This window comes from Ciconia boyciana, chromosome 3 (genome assembly GCF_034638445.1).
Source record: "Ciconia boyciana chromosome 3, ASM3463844v1, whole genome shotgun sequence".
In the NCBI taxonomy this organism is placed as follows: Eukaryota; Metazoa; Chordata; class Aves; order Ciconiiformes; family Ciconiidae; genus Ciconia; species Ciconia boyciana.
The window spans coordinates 125,575,685-125,595,923 of NC_132936.1; the positions used below are offsets into that span (position 1 = coordinate 125,575,685).

The window sequence follows — 20,239 nt, forward strand, 5'->3', positions numbered from 1 at the left end:
TAGGATGGAAGCGCTGAAACTCCAGGCCAACATCTCTGTTCTCAATCTGGATATTGAAAATAATCGGTCTGCAGAAATGCGGCCTTTGCAGATTCTGCATAGTGTACCTCCCCTTTGGAGAATTCCACCAAATCCTGTAAATGGAAACCCATAAAAATTGTTAATAGTTCTGCAGCATGCACCCAGAAAGAAAGTTAACCTTATCAGTTGCTATGGATAAACAAAATCTTTTTTGTATTTATGTATGTATATGTTATACCAGGTGACCAGCCCTTATTTCCAGGTAGTGTTGCTAAAGTCTTCATGTCTCAATATGCCCACTTCTTGCTTTCTTAAGCAAAATCTTTAAAGCACTTTGGTCCTTGAAGCACCATTGGACTGAATATACGATTTTGACCCACAAGTGATAATTATGAAGCCTTGTTTCAAAGGTGGTAGGACTCTGTATTGCACCTTACACTACTAGTTAATTCTTAAAAAAGTAATAATCGGGGCCATTGTCTGAACTCAATTTCATTACACATGAGCAAATCTGGAATAAAGCTACTGCAGTCAGGTTAAAGTCAATGAACTATATCAGATTTATATTGGCTCAACTGAGATCATAAATTGGTCCTGTAATTGGACCTTTAGTTTTAAATATAACATTTGCAATTGGCTGTTCTGCCCAGGGAACAGACAACTCTATCTTGATAGAGTTCTGAACCTATTAGAATTAGTTGGGAGAGGGTGAACATCATTACATGATGAACATCTAATTCTATAAAAGAAAGAGAAGTAAAACTAGAAATAGGAAGGTGCTGGATTTGAAGTAGATTATCCTTAAACTTAGCAGTGTTTATAGACCAGGAGGAGTGTTAACTTAAAGCAAAGTAGGTGGTGATGAGGGTGTGATGTCCATGTCATACTTTTTTTTTTAATTAAAAAAAAAAAGCTGTAGTTGGGTTCAATTGACTGAATGCCCATTTGCAGCTGGAGTGCATTAGATGCATTCCAGCATTTTCCACTTCAGTTTAATCCAAAAGGAATTCAGTTCATTTGTTTCAATACCACACTATGATGTGAATCAAAGCACAGAACATCAGGACAATCAGAGATTCACTTCAAAAGCATAATGCTGATCTGAACTAAAATGACACTAAAAAGAGAACTCCTCCCACATGCAGAGAAGTATTTCTAGGCTTGGCTGAAGATTGTTTATACACTCGGTGGAAACTGTCTTACAAAAAGGCCCTAAGTGAATCCTACCTGTGGTCTTTCCTGAAGTGGGAAGATGGGGCAAGAAGGCCTGTGAATGAATTGCTCTTTAAACAATGAAATAAAATGATCTTGTCAAGATCAAACTATGCTTGCTGTTTTTTAGCCAGCTAAAACTAATCAGGTAATATAAGAATGATATATAAGACATCTCTTAGGACTGAATTGTTCCTAAAATAAATTATTTGGAAAGGAACAAGGACTTGCTGAGATAACATTAACTCTTCTGCTGACCTTTATGAGAAAACATCAATTGCAGTGTAGATACTTTTAGCCCAAACCAGCTAACCTGGCTAGGTTAAGGGCTGAAATACAGGCTTGCTCCCTTTCATATATAACATCTTTCACTTTCAGTGCAGATGAAAGCCCTAATGTGTTGATAGTCCCTTTACGACCTTTCCACAGCTCACCCTCATGGGCCAACAAGTTGTCTTACAAGTCAACTTGCAGAAGAATCCCATGTTACTTGACAACAGGTCATGTTCGGGGAAGGCAGAAACTGTGAGGAATCCTTCACACAGCTAAGGCTTGATAGCGAGGATGCTCACACGGTGACTAGACTGTCTTGCTTATGCACCTGCAGCAGCCATCTCTGCCCTGGATTTCTGCTTCCAAAGCCTTTTTCTGGAAAAGGCAACATAATCTGCTTCAACCGCCTTCATCAAATATTTAAATCAACCTAGATGGCTTTGCTAGAAGCAGGAGGATCTACTGTGTTCCCTCACTCGGACCGATCAGCTGAAGCAGCACTTTTTGTCACAGAAAGGACAGTCAGGTCAACGGTCTTCAGCATCTTCAACCAGGACAGCTATCTGTGAAAGGAGTATCTGTCCATGGCCTGACATTGGGGTACAAATCAGCAAGTTAACTGTATGCTGCAGACACAGCCTAAATGTAATTAGTTCTTTTGTTTAAGAATAAACTGACTCTAACCACTTCTTGGGCATGTGGTTCCTTCAAGACAAAAAGGCAAATAACTCAGTTACATTTAGAAAAATTGCTTTAATGAACAGGAAAATGGCACTTAATCTTTCGGTGCATCCTGCATTTTATGAGTAAATTCTGTGGGAAACTGTGTAAATGGAATGTAATTATTTTTAAAATAGAATCCTTTGTTATTAGCTACGTAACTGTCATGTGTACATAAAGCACCCTGCTGTACAGACAAAGGACTGGAAAAGTTTCCTGGAGAGTTTCTGCTATTGAAAGAATAAAAATTGAAGCAGTGGGGTGAACTTTTGGTTCACAGACTCAAATACTGAATGTTAAACCTGGCTGAGAGAAAATCACTTCATTCTGATAACCGGATTACTTAGAACAAAAATAGAGAAAATTAAGAACTGAAGAGCAGAAAATTAAGGTGGAATGCAATTTAAAGAGTAAGTAGATGATGTAGGCTTTCATTTTCATCCCCCCCAGTGTCCAGCTAATTAAAATTACAATCAAAATGAAAGTCTAAACTTGTAAATATCTTTAGCTAATGATTTTGTCTTTTTAATCATCTTCACATTCAAAGACTTTATTTTATTCATTTAGAGCTTTACAATAAAATGAAATTGTTTTTCTCTAGTAAAATCCTTTTAATTTTCATTATCTGTTTCTTTTTACATCATACATTATGTATTTTTCTTTTTTCTTTCTAATTTCTGCACAGTATTCTCTACTTTTATAGTCTGTGCTCCTCTTACGCATTTACTTAAAACTATTATAAAGTTAAATGTAATAAAGTGCTATAATGTAAACTTTTTGCTTAGCATAAAATCCCTAGAGTTGCATCTACTGGCTTGAAAACTAATCTAGACAAACGCTAGCTTTCTTAAGGTGCATATGCAGACACAATGAATTTTTAAGCCACTGATCACATACAACTTTAAATTTAGACAGAACAGTAAGTATTCATCTTCCTTGTTTCTAAGACAAAGAATGGATTTGCCCCAATTTATAGACTGCTATCCATGAATTATGACTGTTTCTCTGAGTTTTGAGGCAATCCTTTTAAATGGTTCAAGAGTTAAAAGTAATGAAAGACATTCTTAATGTAATGGTCAGCAATGACTTGCCTTTCTGACCTTAATGTTCTAAAAATTAGTGTTTGCTGTCAGTATACTTTACACTTCCCAACAGTCTGGAATACAGAGTAATTTTCTCCTTTCAAAATGCATACAAGCTTAGAGCCTTTGTTTTACATGTTTATGTCATTGTGAAATTCATAAAAACATATTTAGTTTTGCTTCAAAATTTGTTTTTTTGTTATGTAAGTTTTCTACTGAGGGCAAGGAAACCTTGAAAATATAGGGAAAACGATGCTCGGTGATATGGCTCTGCCTTAATGACTTCCCTCATTTTGGATAATATAGGCATTTTACTTTGTTAGACAATATTGATTTGCAACAGGCACTAAGGTTGGAATGTAGCCAGTCATAACAATATACTTTAACACCATACAAATATAACATTTATTTAGTAACGTAGTTCATTTCAACCTCAGTGTCACTTAGATGATCCGGCTACACTCTGAAATCTGAGGATTCTGAACTGGATCTTGTGAGTCAGACTGTGAATTCTGAGCTATGCTTGAGAGATGGTTTTGTATTCCTACAGTATTTGGAAAATCCCACAAAAAGGCAGTGCCAACACCCAAGTGAAATACTATAGGTTCAAAATACTCAGATTCAGTGGCTGGCTGATGGACAAAAATTCACTGAAGACATCTAAAGGTGCTAAGCCTTTAACGTTACAGAAAGACAATTCTCAAGTTTCATATCTGTAATGACTGTAATGGATGCTCCAAGTCATATGTGTACAGGAGATGCTATTCACATGCAAACACAGACCATGGGTGCATTTGCAACTTTTAACAGTTTTCAACCTACCTGGGAAGACTTACCATCTGTCAATCATCACTCTGGTATCTGAATTATTTCCAGGTAAAACCTATTAGCAGCACAAAAGACCCTCAAAGCTATCATGAAGTGTCTGACAAATGTTTTGGGGGTTATAAAATGTCTAGCTGGAACAAGACAATATTTTTATTTGTTTGTCATCTTCACTTTGGTTTTCTTAGGAATTAACAGGAAAGAGGACGTTAGCATTATACTCTATCTTGCAAGATAACGATTAGTTTTATATTTATATTGGCATACATATGCACCTCTCCACTGAAATATTTTCATTTTACACTGGTAAAAGCAAGGCCAGATTTTGGCCCAGCATCTTTTGGAGTCTCTAACAATGTACATTCCCTGGTTCGGAAAGGCAACTTTCATCTGGCTGCTTGGAAGATCTCCAAGAGTTTGTGCTCTGCAAGGTTTGAAAGGGATTAACTGCATACTCTTGTGCCTTTAGAATCAATACAACATATGGATTGGCCTCGTCTTCTTGAGTTGCCACTGACTGCAAAGGGAGTATTTGTACAATTCAGGAAGATGTAATTGGGCTTAAAGCCTCTGGTTTTTATGTGCAGAAGTTAATTTATGTGAATACATTAATGTTCATACATCAGTCATTTTACTGGGTCATCTGCCAAAGAGCGTGCCAAGATTTTGCCTATATGTACAAAGATGAACGTGAGCTTTGAGAGCCCTCTAGACCTAAGACATTTTAAAATATCCAATGCTCACTTAATCATTTTATACTGTTAATAGATCAATCAGTGTTCTTGGTTTTGGTACTAGCATATGTTTTCTAATATTGAAGTTCTCAAATATAGAAGAACAATTGCATTTCAAATTGTCAGAACAGACGTATTTGCTGCTTCAGACAGTTTTGTTAACAGCTGCACTGCTTTGTACTGAGGTAGTATAATAGAGATGTCTAGAGTCTCCATCTGAGTTTGTGGACTGTTAATGATGCAAAATGGTTTTAAAATAGCCAGAAATAAAAGGACAGTGTAAGACAACTCTGTGCAAATCACTAGAACTATTTTGTAGCAAAAATTTCTTGGATAAAACAAAGGAAGAAGTATACATGAGAACTGTGCCAGTAACAGGCTCTGGACTGGGAAGATTGTGTTAGAAGGGGGAGCCTGGTGATTCTCACCTGTGTGCTCTTCCAGTGTCTGATAAAACATTTCACAGTTTCCAAAAAGGTGGTTTGGCTTGTGGATGAGTCTTCCTGATGCTTTCTTCACATCAGCTCTAGTGCTCGTGTCACAGCTTCAGCAAGCCAGGCCAGCCTAAAACTAATTCATCAAAAAAAGCAATTAGTTTTTGGTTGGTAACAAACTGGCCCAGTGTACAAGGGGATCAATCAGGAACCAGAGTTGGCATAAGCAAGAGGAAGGGGCTGCAGGGCCAGGAACAGGATGAAGGGAAGAGCATGACTGTCCTTCACAACAGTGAGCCATTCAATGGGAGCAGTACTACAATAAAACCTCTTTCAGATGACAACTATGGCCTGCTGGTTTAGTCATAGAAAACTCCATCTAGTCCCAATGGCTGTTAGTGTGTCTGAGCTGTGCTTTCAAACAGTGGAAAATCGAAGCTCAAGAGAGGGAAACTCCTTAATTAGCTGAGGACAAGGTTTAAGAGTTTTGGTTTTTTTCTCTAGGACCTCAGTTAAGTGTCACTGGTTTTCAGTGTGTACACTTCTGGTGTAGTTTTAGGCATAGGCAAGCTAACTTACCTTTAGTTAAAAAAGGTACAACTGCATACTATTCAAAGTATTCTTTTGCTATATTTGAGTCCTTTCATATGCTTTTACCTTTAAGAATTCATTAGGACTGGAATTCTTAAACTGTGGTCTATGGTGCATTTTGTAGAGGCCTATGAAGTTGTTCTGTGTTTTCAGGTCAGCTTAAAAGGCAGCTAAAATATACTAAATATTTTTCTTGTGTGGCTTTCCCTTACAAACAACTACTACTTTTAACACCAGATTTTGTGATCGCTAGACAGATGAGGCATTGCCTCAGAAGAGAGGTGCTCTCCTGAAATACAGATGTTTGGTATTAAAAAATAATCTAAACTATGAAAGTTTAAAAACACTTGATCGATGGCATTGCACTCTTAGTAACATTGACCTTCAGTGGCTTGAAATACTATTGTAATTTTTCAATTTGTTATTATAAAATCCAGATTTCATAAACATATTATTACTTTCCATTATGATTACTTATTCCCTCTAAGGTCTACAATGCTTTTCTGTAACATCTAAATGGGATTAGGATAAGATTCTGTCACTCGGGGGATTTGTGGAAAAAGGTGGGGATACACACAGAAAAGGTCATTTCTTAGGGGCAAGATGAATAAAATGATACTGAGTTATGAAGAAGGACAGCAATAACAGCATTAGCAATATTTCATGTTTTTAAATTGATTGTTTTATGTTGCAGATACTAATGTTGGAGAACAATGCACTATTATTTTCTTGCCTTTCATAATATCCTTAAATAAATAAAAAAATCAAGCTCTTAAGAAATCTCCATTATTTCAATGATCTTTTTTTTTTTGGTTACTGAGTGGTTTCATGTGAATTCTGTCTTCTGTGAATGTACTTGCTGTCTGACTGTTTGTGGGATAATTTTACTAACAATATCTAGCCTAGAAATTGTTGCTTTCAAGCGTTTGGTCTGCATAGTGTTTGTGTTGTCACTCAAGTCATGATTTTTTTTGATTACTTAACTGGCTGGATATGATATTTGAATGGACAAATAATTAATAACAAACTCCATTCTGCTGCCTCTGGCAAACAATGATTGTCATTAAATTAGTAAAGGTGGCCTGTGGCTGAAAGATCAGATCAGGACTCCTTTGCCTTAAGAAGTATACCTATCAAGCTTCTTTCTTGCTTTTATTTTGTTGTTTTCCTGTTTTAAAAATGCTGAAGTCTGTGGCCAGATCAAAGTAATATGATGTTTCAAGTAATTGCGTTTTTATACAAAGTTTAAAAGTGTGCAGTATATACAATGTTAAGATAATAATTAATGTTCTCTGGGCCCCAATACTAAAATATTTTATGGTTCTGGTATTACAGTATTTTTATTTAGATACATTACTCCATAACTGCACTTGGCTAAAGTGACTTGACATTTCTTTTAATGTCAGAGACTATGATAAACGTGGCCAAAAGAAGAAGAAAAAAAACCTGTCTTCAGTTTTGCATTTGATGCAATTAAGAAATAATCTCTGTACCTGGTAAAGTACAGAGATACTTCACAATTAAATAAGGTAACTTCTAGTGTAATGCACATTGAGAGAAAACAGCTCAAGAGAAGAAATGGTTTTATCAAAATGAAATTAATAGATAATATGAAGGATGCAATTTACTGTGAAGCATTGGATTAACTGCTCAAGGTGAGCCACGCCGGGTACTGAAATGCACATGAACAGCTTTGGGGGAGCAAACTATGGGCATACAGATTAAACATAGTGGTATTTAAAACCTGTTTGTGTATATACTTAGAAAATGTTTCTTGAGTTGGTAACAGTCTTGCATTGTCCAAAGTTTTTTGGAGCAAAAAAGGGTGACTAGAACAACATTCTTGGAAAGAACTGAACTGCTAGAACATGTCTTTCTCAGGTACACCGATAATTTACTGGAAGTCTGGAAATCACCAGTGACACTTGCAAGGTGTAAAAAAAAAAAAAAAAAACACACACAAAAAAACCCCCACCATGTTAACCACCACTGAGGATATATTTTTATTAGCATGTATTCCTGAAAATCTTATGATAATGAATTTAAATGGCAAATCTTGGGACTCTTTCACCTCTCTATTGACTCTTCTTAGTGCATTGCACGCCTGATGCTTGGGCAAATCATTGGCAGAATTTGGATACAGGACAGAGGAACTTTGGCAACATACAAAAAGAACACAGAACACAAGAGTTTAACATCTAGCTCAAATGAGCAAACAAGGCTTAATGTTCATTCCCTCACCTAGTAGCTATATTTCTAATAGCCACTACAACAATATAAAACTGCAAAGGGTTTAACCCCTTTTGACTCCTCTATTTCCATGCAATCCCCATGTACAGGTCTCTCAAGCTAAGGGAACAAGATCTAGCTGCAGGTATAAACATTTTTGTTGTGTTCTTTGCTTCTCTTTCAATTCTCCCCTTGTCCTGCAGGTACCGAGCTGCTGCCAGCAATCACAGACAGTGGTTCTATGCCATAAAAACTTGCAGAAAACACTTGCAGCCCCTTCCCTGTTCCCTGGCCTGGAACAGCTGAGCTCCTGCTAATACTACCTTTTCTACATTTTGCTGAGCCTTCTGTACTCATTTCCATAGTGAGAAGCACTGGTTTAAAGATATGAACATCTCAACATGTGTTGAGAGAAATAACCTCTATTACAAGAGATGAGTAACTGGAAAGGTTGATGAGATTTAGCCACTTCAGTCAGTCATACTGTATCCAACAGTAGAGGCCTTATCAGCTGGCCTACGGATATGACCTTCTACAAACTTCAGTAATATATTGCATGCTAATCAAATTGCACTTTGCACTTGCTCCCAAGGGAAGCAGCCTTGGGAATTCTCAACATTCAGTTGCTATTCCTGCAACACACCTCTTGGGTGACTTTGGTAAGTCAGCTATCCCTTTGTAGAACTGTTCTTTCCCTCTCAAATGTGTCTGTCTGTCTAACAGTGTAGTCTAACAGGAGATGGCGGAAGGCCAAGGCTTCCGTAAAGCTGATAAGGGGGATTCAGGCTGGAAAGCAGAACGTCTAAACAAGAATTACTGTCCTTGGGAGAGAAGCACATCCTGGAGAAATATGTATGCTAATTAAGATGTTTTGGGAACCATCTGAAACAAGTAGTGGAAGTGTGATAAGTAGCACCCTCATGCAAACTATCCTCATTATAATACTAAAAGTCACACCCCTCGAGCTGGATACCCTGGCCCAAGTAAAGACCCCTCACCTTTGAGCATGTGCAGAATATTAAAGTAGCATGGTAGCTTTAAGTTGAACTAAGAGAAATGTAGACCAATAGAAAACTGCTTTGTGTAATTATTTATGCATATGCATAACTAGACTGTATAAATACTGTACTTGTATGACTGAACTTTGTGCTAGCTTTGTGGAGCTACCAACCTAGCACCCATGTCTGCGCAGACATGAAGTACAATACTTCTGCCCTGTGTGTATATTGGTGTCTCGCACACTGGGTAAGTGACCTCACACTTGTGGGATAACATTGTCTAGGCAAAAACTGCCTCTTGCTGTGTTTTGTGTGACACTCAGCTTTGCAAAGTCTTAAGGCCTTCTGAAACATACATAATAAACCCCCAAGTTTTGTTTGAGTCTCTTTCCTCAGGCTTTCCCAAACACGGTGACGGTCAAGTCCTAGTGGCAGCCTACCCAGAAAAGCGAGGAAAGTTTTTATCCCAACACCTGCGTGGGCAGGCAGAAGAACTTTTATCACCTCAGAAGTGTTGCGGCAAGAAACACTGTATGATTCCTAGAAAAGCAACACGTGAATCGAGCCAGGAGTAACCGCTTGCCTTGCCTTGCCTCGGGGGGCACTGCAATCTGTTTGGCGCAGCCGGCTGTGTATCAAGAGCCTTGCTCGACGGCTCTTAGTCCAGGGTGCTTGTCCCCTCAGGACGTGCTAAAGCGTGAGGAAACCCCAGGGCTGGTCCGCAGCTCGGCCCGGCTCGGCTCCCGGGAAGCCGTACTCCTCAGAGTTCTAGAACCTGCACCTCGCTGCGGGAGTCTCCACAGGACTGCCCGCCTCAGGTAACGGCCGGCACGCGCCCGCCCTAACGGCCGCGCCGCGCGCCTCTCCCTTCCCCTCAGGCGCGTGCGCCGGCTGGGGCGGGGCCTCACCCAGCGGCGCGTCGGATTCGAACGGCCGTGCCGGGCGGGCGGGAAGGAGCGCGGCGGCATGGCGGGCTCGGGGGCCTTGCTCCGTCAGTGCCCGCTGCTGCTGCCTCAGAACCGGGAGGGGACGGCCTATGAGGGCTTCGTCACCGCGCAGGTACCGGGGCCCGCGCGCCGCTTGGCCGGCGGCCGTTATTCCGCATCAGCTTCCCCGCCCCCCAGGCCTGCGCTCGCGGGCCGGGTCTGTGTGAGGGGGGAGCGCTTCCCGCCTTGCCGGGGCCGGCAGCTTCCTGACCGAGCGCGGAGCCGCCGGGTTTGTGAAGCAGGAAATGCCGGCAGGCGTAGCGGGGCCCCTCAGCTTGCGGTGCCTTCCTGCGCCCGGTTCCGTGTGCCGTAAGGGTGCTGTGCAGAGGCGCCCACGTCGCGATCCCGCGGGTTTGCACTGTTCGTGCCTAGAATTGCTCTTCTTTCAGCAGCGCGGTCTCGCTGATGGCTTGTGGGCTGGATTTGTTGTGCTGGCAAGTGGTTTTTTTGGGGGCAGATTCAATGTGCCCTACACTCTTGGCCTAGGGTAAAGGTTGAAGCAAATGACTAATTGTGGGTATTTTCCTTTCGTTTGTTGTGTTTGTGAAGTTTCAGCTTAAGTAGCTGCATCATCTCTCTGAGGATCTGGTAAATTGCAGTGCAGGGAGAAAACCAGCACCTAAGACAGGTTGAGAGTGGATGCTCTTAAGCCAGCTTTGCCATCAGAGGCACTATGCAGTGACGCTACAGCCGTGGCCCATTAAAATATCACACATGCGCCTGCACACAGACCACAGAAACTGCTCTTAACAGGTGTATTTTCATTTAGAAATAGCGTGGGATTTTCTTCCTATAAAAATAAGTAAAAGTCAAAAGATGTGGGCTGCGTCACACTTGCATTTTCAAAAATGTAGCTTTGCAGTCAAAATTCAGGCAGATTTTTGGTGACTTTCATATTCAGCTTTCACAAGACATTTGCAAGCATGTGTTTATATTTCCATTACTCTAACAGCTGCAACTTCTGAAACGCTCTGCGTGTTAGAATGCATCCGGGAGTTAACGGGAAGGTTGAGACGCAAATGTGTTCTCAGATGTGATTTTTTTATTAGGGCTAAGGCCATAATGTAGCGAAGTCTGAGGTTATGCGCTTAATTTATGCGTATGGTAAACACCAGCTTTGGAGGAGTTTGGAAGCAACTGATGTGCCAATGGGCTATATTCAGCTCTGAAACAGGTATCTTGTTTTTGCTTGTGAGCATCACTGAAGCACTGAGGTTGAAAGGAACCTCTGGAGTTCTTCTAGTAGGGTCAGCTGGAGCAGGTTGCTCAAGGCCATGTCCAGTCAGGTTTTGACTATCTCCAAGCACAGAGACTGCACAACCTGATGGACAGCCTGTCCCAGTGTTTGACCACCCTCACTGTTACTGAGGTGTTTTTTCATTGCATCTAAGTGTAATTTCCTGTATTTCAACTTGTACCCATTGCCTGTCAACCTGCCAGCATGTATCACTCAGAGTCTGGCTACACCTTCCTTAGTCCTTCTCCATCAGGTATTTGTACACACTGGCAAGATCTCCCCTGGGCCTTCTTTTCTCCAGGCTAACCAGTCTCAGCTCCCTCAGTCTCTCCTTGTATGAGAGATGCTTCAAGCTCTTAATCACCTTCATAGCTCTTCACTGGACTAACTCCAGTATGTCCATGCCTTTCTTTGTACTGGGGACCCAGCACTCCAGGTGTGCCTCACCAGTGCTGACCAGAGGGGAAGGATCACCCCTCTCGACTTGTTGGCGATGCTCTGCCTAATCCAGCTCATGAGGCTGTTGGCCTTCTTTGCTGCAAGGGTGCATTCCTGGCTCAGGATCAACTTCATGTCCACGAGGACCACCAGGTCCTTTTCTGCAGAGCTGCTCTCTAGCTGGTCAGCCACCAGCATGTGCTGGTGCATGGGGTGAATCCTCTCCCGGTGCAAGACTTTGCACTTCCCTTTCTTAAGTTTGTGTGGTTCCTGTCAGCCCATTTCTCAGCCTGTTGAGGTCCCTCCGAATGGTATCACAATCACACGGCCTATCAACCCCTCCTCCCAGTTTTGTATCCTCTGCCAAGTTGCTGAGTGAGAGTGCATCCTGTCCCATCATCCAGGTCACTAGCAAAGATCAAACAGTGTTGGCCCCAGGACTGACCCCTGGTGTGCACCATTAGTCAGGGGCCTCCAGCTGGACTTTGTCCTGCTGATCACAACCTTTTGAGCCCAGCAGTTCTGCAAGTTTTCAGTCCACCTCACTGTCAGCTTATCTAGTTCATCCTTCTTTAGTTTGTCTATGAGGATGTTACGGGAAACAGTATTAAAAGCCTTTCTGAAATTGAGATAAAGCATCCACTGTATCGGTCATCTAATCGCAGGATGAAATCTGTTTTTGTTCTCAACTTCCTGCTGAAGAAATCTCAGAATTTGTGGACATAATTCAAGGTATGCTGAGATGGAACAGAGTTTGGAATAAAAGTTTTGGGATGAGTTAACTGCCATCTCTGCTTCAGGGAGGAGTTAAAACTACTCACAAACCTTCTTTACTTCAGTTTTATTTTGATCATCCCATAAGAAATTAGAGGGTGGATCCCAAATCGGGACAATTACTGAAAATGCAAGTAGGTGGCATTTAGGAACTGCCCCATATGGGTTGCACTAACAGGAAAAGAAATTACATTCATGTGCTTGGGACTGGTTTTGTTTACAGTTTCTAAAACCTTGCTGAAATGTGTTGTGGATCAGTGCCCACAAAAAAATAATTCATATGTAGTACTTTTATGATAAGAGTCTGTTTTGACTTTTACTTGAGCTGAAGACAGACTTTCATGTACTTCAGCATGACTTGGATTAAATGATATTTCTTGGTTTTGTCCAGATTTGGATAATGCTTATTTTTCTTCTAAAATGTTCTGGTTTTGCTTTATGAAATGTGATGCACTGAAGAGTTTTTACTGAATACTGCAAGTTAGAGGTCAAGAGTATTTCAACTTCAGAATTAAAATCAGCATTATTTCTACCTGTCACTCATGCTGCTTTTTTTTCCTAAATCAAGAAATTCTGAAAAATATTCCCAAAAGTCAGATAAGACAAATTTTCTTTCTTAGTAGCTGATCTTATGGGGAACACTTCCCACAAGTGTCTAACTATTTTTCTCTGCTGACCTTCCTATTAACTAAATGTTTATTTTCAAGGGTAGAGACTTCCATATCAGGATACTGTTACCAATGGATTTTCAACTGAAAAATGCAAGGTAAAATAGTTTTATGAAAGCAACTTGTAAGTGTATGTAACAAAAGTTTATTTTGATAAAAGCTATTATGGATATGCATATTAATTTTTTTTTTCCCAATATCATTGTTGGTAATTAAGTCTTACTGGCTTCAACTTAACCTTGCAACAAAATTGTACAGCATCAGTGTTAATAAACGCTGACAATAAACATTGCCTATATCAAAATATTTTGTTGTTAATTAACTTTGAAACCTGTTGTAATTAATTGGTTGTATTTACATATAAATCAATGTACTTGGAAAAATGCTCATTTAAATCTGATTATTTATATGTCACCATTTGGGAAACAGAAAATTCAGTGCAAAGCTGTAAATTTAAGCAATTATATGCTTGAAGTTCAAAAAGCTATGCTAACCATATTTTTCTCTTCCCTGTTAATACGTATCAATTTGCGTTACCCAACTTTTCTTTAAAAGCTCTGTTGTTATTACTGCGAGTGTTTATCATAGTAATATGTGTGGGGGGGTGTGTATTGTGTGCATGCACACATGCATGGATTAGTCTTTGTGTTCCATAATTCTGCCTTGGCCAGCCTGCTCTGATCTATGAACAGATGTATTTGATAGCTTTATTACGTTCTAGGTCGGATACACATTCTAGGTAACTTTGACATTTTCAGGATATCATTGTTAAATATTGGTATATTTTATGAAGTCATATCAGCTTGCAAGAATTATGTTGTTGTTTTCAGCAAAGAACAGAGGCTTTTGTAGGTAAATGCTTAATTTTTAATGGGCTTTGGGATAGTGACATTTGAAAGTTTTAAATAACTTTGAATATGAGAACTCAAAGAAATTTTGAAGTATTGTTTACTTCCTTCATTTTTTTTGAAGAAAATATTTTATGTTGTTGTGTAGCAGAGTTTCTGATCTCCTAAAAATCATGTAGTGTGAATTTAAAATCTATACAAAATACTGTTTGTCTAGGATAGAGTGTAGCTGGCACCTAAAGAAGATACTGCATGGATATCGGCATATTTTAAAGCAGGTATACAACTTCTAAAACCATTTCTGTTAAATGTATGCTTATAATAATTCTGAAAAGCTTGTACTCACGCATCTATTCTAAAACTGTTAAAGAACTCTCCTTTCATTGTATAGCCAAGATTTATTTTGAAATGCTTGAGGATTTGCAGGTCAGTCTACAGAGAGATGGATAGAATATAGTAAATATTCATTTTTATTCAAGCTTTTTTTTTTTAAGATAGAATGCTTTTTAATAAATGGCTGCTGACATTTTACTGGAATCTTTCTTTAATCTCTCAGATAGAAACAGATTTTGTGTTTCCTTTTTTATATATATATTTTTTTTTTACAAACTGTTCATAACACAAAGAAGAGAATTCACATTAATTACTGATAGATCTAGCTCATTTTGTGTTGTAGACAGTCAAGGAATCGAAGTTAAACCTTCCTATCCGGAAGAAGCTTTGGAGCAAGGATACAACAGCCCTGGAGTCACAAAGAATATTTTGTTTCTAGGAAGGCATTTTTGCATGTGCTAGTTGAGACGCTGTATCTCATGGACTGTGCACCCCTTTGTAGAACAAGGGTTGTGAGTTGGGAGTAACCAAAGATACAGAGCTGAGGAAATGGAAGTGTAAATAGGTACTGCATTTGAAAATGGACAGGGATCCTCAATCATGTACAGCATCTAGAAGCAGACAGGTCTGGAGAGTTCCTAAAGAAAATATAACCAACTAAGAAACATTTTTGAGTGATTCTAAACCTTCTGCTCTCATTGGTGAAGACTAAAGTCTTCATAAATACATAAAGTGTAAAGTCTTCATAAATATATAAATGTGTAATGTGACATGATATGATGAAGGTGATGGTTAATTTTCAGTAACGTTTCCTGTACTCTGGGAGATTTGTTCTGTAATTGAAATATTTAAACATGGTATACAGTTGGGGTTTTTTATGTTAGTTGGTTTGACAATACTAGAAAAGTAGATAGTTAGGCTGAAATTGTTTGCCACTAGAAGTTATGAGTTGAAGAAAATAACTGATACTGTGTTCCCTCCAGAGGTTGCACAGCTGTCCAGATCTTGTCAGTTTTATGGTGGAGCTGAAAACTGTTTTGGTAAGTGACAGAATATATATGTGGGAGATGGGATGTTCTTATAGCTTTGGTTTTCACTTTCAGTTTACAGTTTACTGTTTGATAGATGGATTTATGTTTTGGTGGTTGGTTTTTTTTGTTGTTGTTGTTTTTAAGAAGAGGTGATTTTGTATGTGTGCTGTTCATGTAATATTTGTATAAATATCCTTTAGGATTTTAAGTGACTGTACTCTTTGGAAATTGGAGTGTTATAGAAAAATTAACTAAAATTTTTAGTTAACACTTAGTGTGTTAACTAAAGTGTGTTAACTAGTTAGTTAACACTTTAACTAAAGTTAAAATCCCAACAAGGGATCTCAGTATAGAGCCATCCTCTTTACGATTATTTTCTTGGAATTCCTGGTATTGTCCAGATGGTAAAGAAGGCTTATAATCATACAAAGGATTATACAGTCAGTGCATTGCTGAAGGTGCTTTCACCTGTGTGACAACTTGGCCAATAAATGCAGAAAGCTTTTTTTTTTTTTAATAGTTCAGACTGCTGTTTATTCTTTTTTAAAATTTTTTTCTAATCTGGATTGAAGAATAGCAAAGTCTTTAGTTAACAACATGAAACTGTCAATTTCTTGTCTGTTAATAAAACATTATTCAGTGAGCTTTCTTGCCAAAGAATACTTGCATATAACCTACTTAACTTAGAAAGAAACCACAGTAAGTGTTCTTCAGAACAACAACAAAGATGGTCTACACTGGGAATGCCTTCCCTCAGTATTGGTTCAATCCCTGCCAAACTGGAGTACACTAAACCAAGCAAAGGTGCTTGGAATAGGACTGAATAAGAATGTCTACATGTGGCTATTTTGGAATATTTCGCAATAGTTATTCCAATCTATTTACCTGGATACACAAACACTCAGAAAATGAGAATGCAATGAAAGTATAATTCATTCAAAGGAGTAAAACAGTGATCCTCAGTGCAGATAGTAAAAACAACTGAAGACACTGCAGGAGAACTGGGCAGAAATGATTGTTATACTGATTTTGTTATTAATTCTATTTATGATTTCTTTTATTTAAATTTATTTTATTTTTGTTAATAATTTTATTATAAAAGTAATTTATTTATTTATTTGTCCTGTAAGGATAATTTTAACTTAAGTATACTTTTCAAGAACAAGTAGTACAACATGAATGTGGAAAATATGGTTTGGTTTTGTTTTTCTCTGTAACATGGCATTACCTCTTTGATAAACATTTCTTTTTGAGGCATTACAACATACTTGATGAGTGTCTGTACCAAAACTTTCTCTCTGGGATCCTATGATGTTAAAATTGAGGTTTTGGTTTTTTTGGGTTTTTTTTTGATTGCTATTTAAAGTTGTATATACCTACTTAAAAATGATACGAGGGGTTTCATGTATGTGTTGTCTTTTGTGGCTGTGGAGCCCAGGAGACAGCTGTGGGCTTAATAGAACCTTCTTTTGAAATGTTCTTTCAGTCAAGATGCTTGACTTCAAATTTATTAGCTGAAAAAGAAGCACAATTGATATTTGCATCTGAAGACTATGTTGTCAACATCTGCAGGGGTTTTTTTAAATTGCAGATGTTTTCATTACCAGTATCTGAAGTAATTTACCAAACAGCTTCTTTGTCTGCTTTAGCTGGAGGCTATAACAAAACAAATGCAGTGTACAGTTAATTTTACATAGGCTTAATATTTTTGAATGAATTGCAAAAATCACATGACTAAATAGATGCAAAAATATTGAAATCTTTCTTAATGATGTTTTTAATGTTCTTTTAAACAGGAAATTGCTTTAAAGAATACACAAGACCTGCATATACCACGGCCACCAGAATACTACTCCTGTCTTGTCAGAGATCTAGAAATATTGGGTTGGAATAAGTATGTGTATTTTATTTCTTAAGAGACATTATCTTTAGAATATCTGTTCTTGTTTTATATTTGTGAGTTGAACATATCAAATGTACTTGTTCAGTTAATTTACCCTGTTCAGAAACTGGTTTTGCTTTAAAAACTCTGCTGCTTTGTTTTTAATTTAAAAAAAAAAACAGAAAACCTCTACCAACTATATTTGCAGTCTCAAATAACTGAGCTGAAAGGTGAGATGCTGCTACTAAGAAATCAATTCTTCTTTGACCTATAAACTATTGGTGTAGTAAACATATTTAATAACTTTTATAGTTTTCCTTTTTCTTCCTTCTTTTCCCCACTTTATACAGCTTTTTTTGACTATTCCTGTATGCTATGGTTGGTCATCGTGTACCTTTATGCTTTCATAAACAGTTCGTACATTTTTTAGAACTAGGATAATTATTTTTAAGGAACAGTTCTGTCTTGCGCTCCATAGCACAAGGATCTCCTTAGACAAAAGAATAACATAGTTAATCCACAAAAAGGTAAATCTAGGAAAAAAAAGTGTGAGTGGAGGGGAGAATTTGGAAAGCTGTAAATCCAGAACTTCAAAACAGCCAGCTCTTTGTGAGACTGAGAGAAACTTATATATATTTTTTGCTGCCCAGATGGGTTCAAACAGAGATGAGGGCTATTGAAAAGCATTCCTTAGTCTCCAAAAGTGCAAGCAGAGCATGTTTGGGGGAGCAGGGGGGCATTTTGAAGTGGAAAGAATGTTGGTTACTGCACAAAGAGAGTATAAACTGTGTCACCTGAGGATGGAGGCTCAGTGTACCCAAGAACGTGGTTTCATGTATATGCTGTACTATAAATTGAGTATCTGTGGAACAAGAAGTGACAATTCAGGTCGTCTTCTGGGGGAAGGGGAACTAGAAGTGAATCTTTTCACCCCAACTAAAATGGTTGGTTTAATACCATGGGAAAGAATGTCACATTAGGAAAGGATATTTGACTTTGTTGAGGAATGAAATGTACACATAGCTGCCTCTGGGTGCCTTCTCGTTAGGGTCTTGAATGAGTGGAAACAGATTATATTATTCAGAGTTCCGTATACTCTCAGATGAGCTCACAGAACAAATTTAATTTCATCCTCCTACAGAGGAAAACAAGGTTGTTCTCCTCATACCTCCCATAGAAACCTGAAGGAACACACAGTTGTGATGAAGTACACAAGGTCCATGTGGAAATTTTTCAGAAATCTGCAAAGCTTCCTGTTTTGCAGACTTTTACTTGAAAGGCTTTAACTGCTATTACATGGGCCACCACTGGCAAGTTCTCAGATACTGAGCCTTTTACTCCTCCAGCAGAGAGCCTGGAATGGACTGATTTCTGTCCTTTCCCCTAGAACCTCCAGGAGACCTTTATGGGGTTGAAGAAGGTCGTTGTTTCTGTGTAGGGAGGCATTAAGGAAATATATTTGAAGGCTGTCTTTAACTAATAATATGCCGTTAATCTCACAATGTCTTCTTTCAAGGGGTTAAGATGAAAGATTTTGTAGGATGTTGAAGAGTTTTGAATGAGAAGCTACTTCTTAGTTTCAGTAAAATGAAAGTTAAAAAAAAAGTTTACATTTGCAGTTTTCAACAAGACAAATCTACTTTTACCTTAGTCTTGGATGGTAATTTAACAAGTGTTTATTTTGCTAAATGAAATAAAGAAGTCTTGAGTTTAAGAATAGTTTTGAGTTTTCTCACCTTATTTGTATATAAATAAATAACGTGATTAACATTAAGTAGGAATTTGCTTTGAAGGCCCACTTTTATTTAAAGATTTAAAACATCCTTGTTAAATCAGCTGAAGTTTTTTCAGTGATGTCCATTGTTAGGTATGTAGTTGTGCCAGCTGATGACATACTCTATTAAAATTTCTCGGACTCGGGTCTGAGAATATTAGTTAAAATTTCCTAAACACATGGGAAATAAATTTCGAATCATGCCTGCTCTCCCAAAATGAAAAACAAAACAAAACCTTCAAAAAGCCCATGCCAGCAAAACAGACACTGGCATACAATAAAAATACTTTAAAGATATAGATATATAAAATGTACTATATTTATAATTTGAGATATAAATATAGCATATAGCTAAATATACTAAAAATACACTTTGAAAATACAATTTACTAGCTTATCTCTTCTGACTTGCTGTACATACAAAACATCCAGTGATTTATTAGTAAAAAGCACATCAGTGTTTTATCGGAGAGCATGCTTCTAGGGCAGAATTTGACCTGGTTTTGTAGGCAAAGATGGTCTTCATGTAGACACACAACTTATGCTGTGCTTTGGTCCAGTGTAGTCATGTCATTCAGTAAACATACACCTCTTGATTGACTTATGTTACAGACAAGGTCTCTGTTTGATTGGGTTTTTTTGGTTGGGGAAGTCAACCATTAATCAAAGGGCTAGGCTGTACATAGGGGTTTTGTATCTGGTTTACTATGAGTTGGAAGGAGAATAACCTAGAGAGGCGATTTGAAGTACATTAGTAAGTTACACCTCTAATTTTAGTGTGCTTTTAACAATATAATGAACTATGAAGAAGGTCTCTTAACCTAGATGGATTTTGAGTTGCAGGTGATGCATATTTGCATGTTAGTTCAAAACATCCTGGTATGGTCTTTCAGCACAAAACGAAGCCTGCATTTTGTACTGGCAGTAAGGATCAGTTACTGGTCACACCTTGAGAAGCCTCCAGCTTTGTTTATCGGGATTTTTCTTAGAAAAGAATTGGCTTGTTGGGGACTCTAGATTTACTTTTTCCTAGTGAGTTTTGGATCATGCTGGAAGCTGGCCGCATCCAAATCCAACTGATTTGTTTGAAAGAGAATTAAAGCAATAGGCTATGGTTCCTTTACCTCCGAAGTGAGTTAAGAAGCTCTC

The 20,239-nt window shown here is 38.3% G+C and overlaps 1 protein-coding gene across 2 annotated transcripts in view; it reads left to right on the plus strand.

Moving 5' to 3' along the window:
- The first annotated feature begins 10,030 nt into the window (after positions 1–10,030).
- Positions 10,031–20,239, plus strand: part of FANCL (FA complementation group L) — a 31,626-nt gene continuing 21,417 nt past the window's right edge. For both annotated transcript variants that reach the window (XM_072857520.1, XM_072857521.1), the window contains exons 1-5: positions 10,031–10,178; positions 13,262–13,320; positions 14,288–14,348; positions 15,387–15,443; positions 17,231–17,328. In XM_072857520.1, the coding sequence (XP_072713621.1) occupies positions 10,086–10,178; positions 13,262–13,320; positions 14,288–14,348; positions 15,387–15,443; positions 17,231–17,328 (368 nt within the window). In that variant the 5' untranslated portion in view covers positions 10,031–10,085. The remainder of the gene's footprint in view (positions 10,179–13,261; positions 13,321–14,287; positions 14,349–15,386; positions 15,444–17,230; positions 17,329–20,239) is intronic.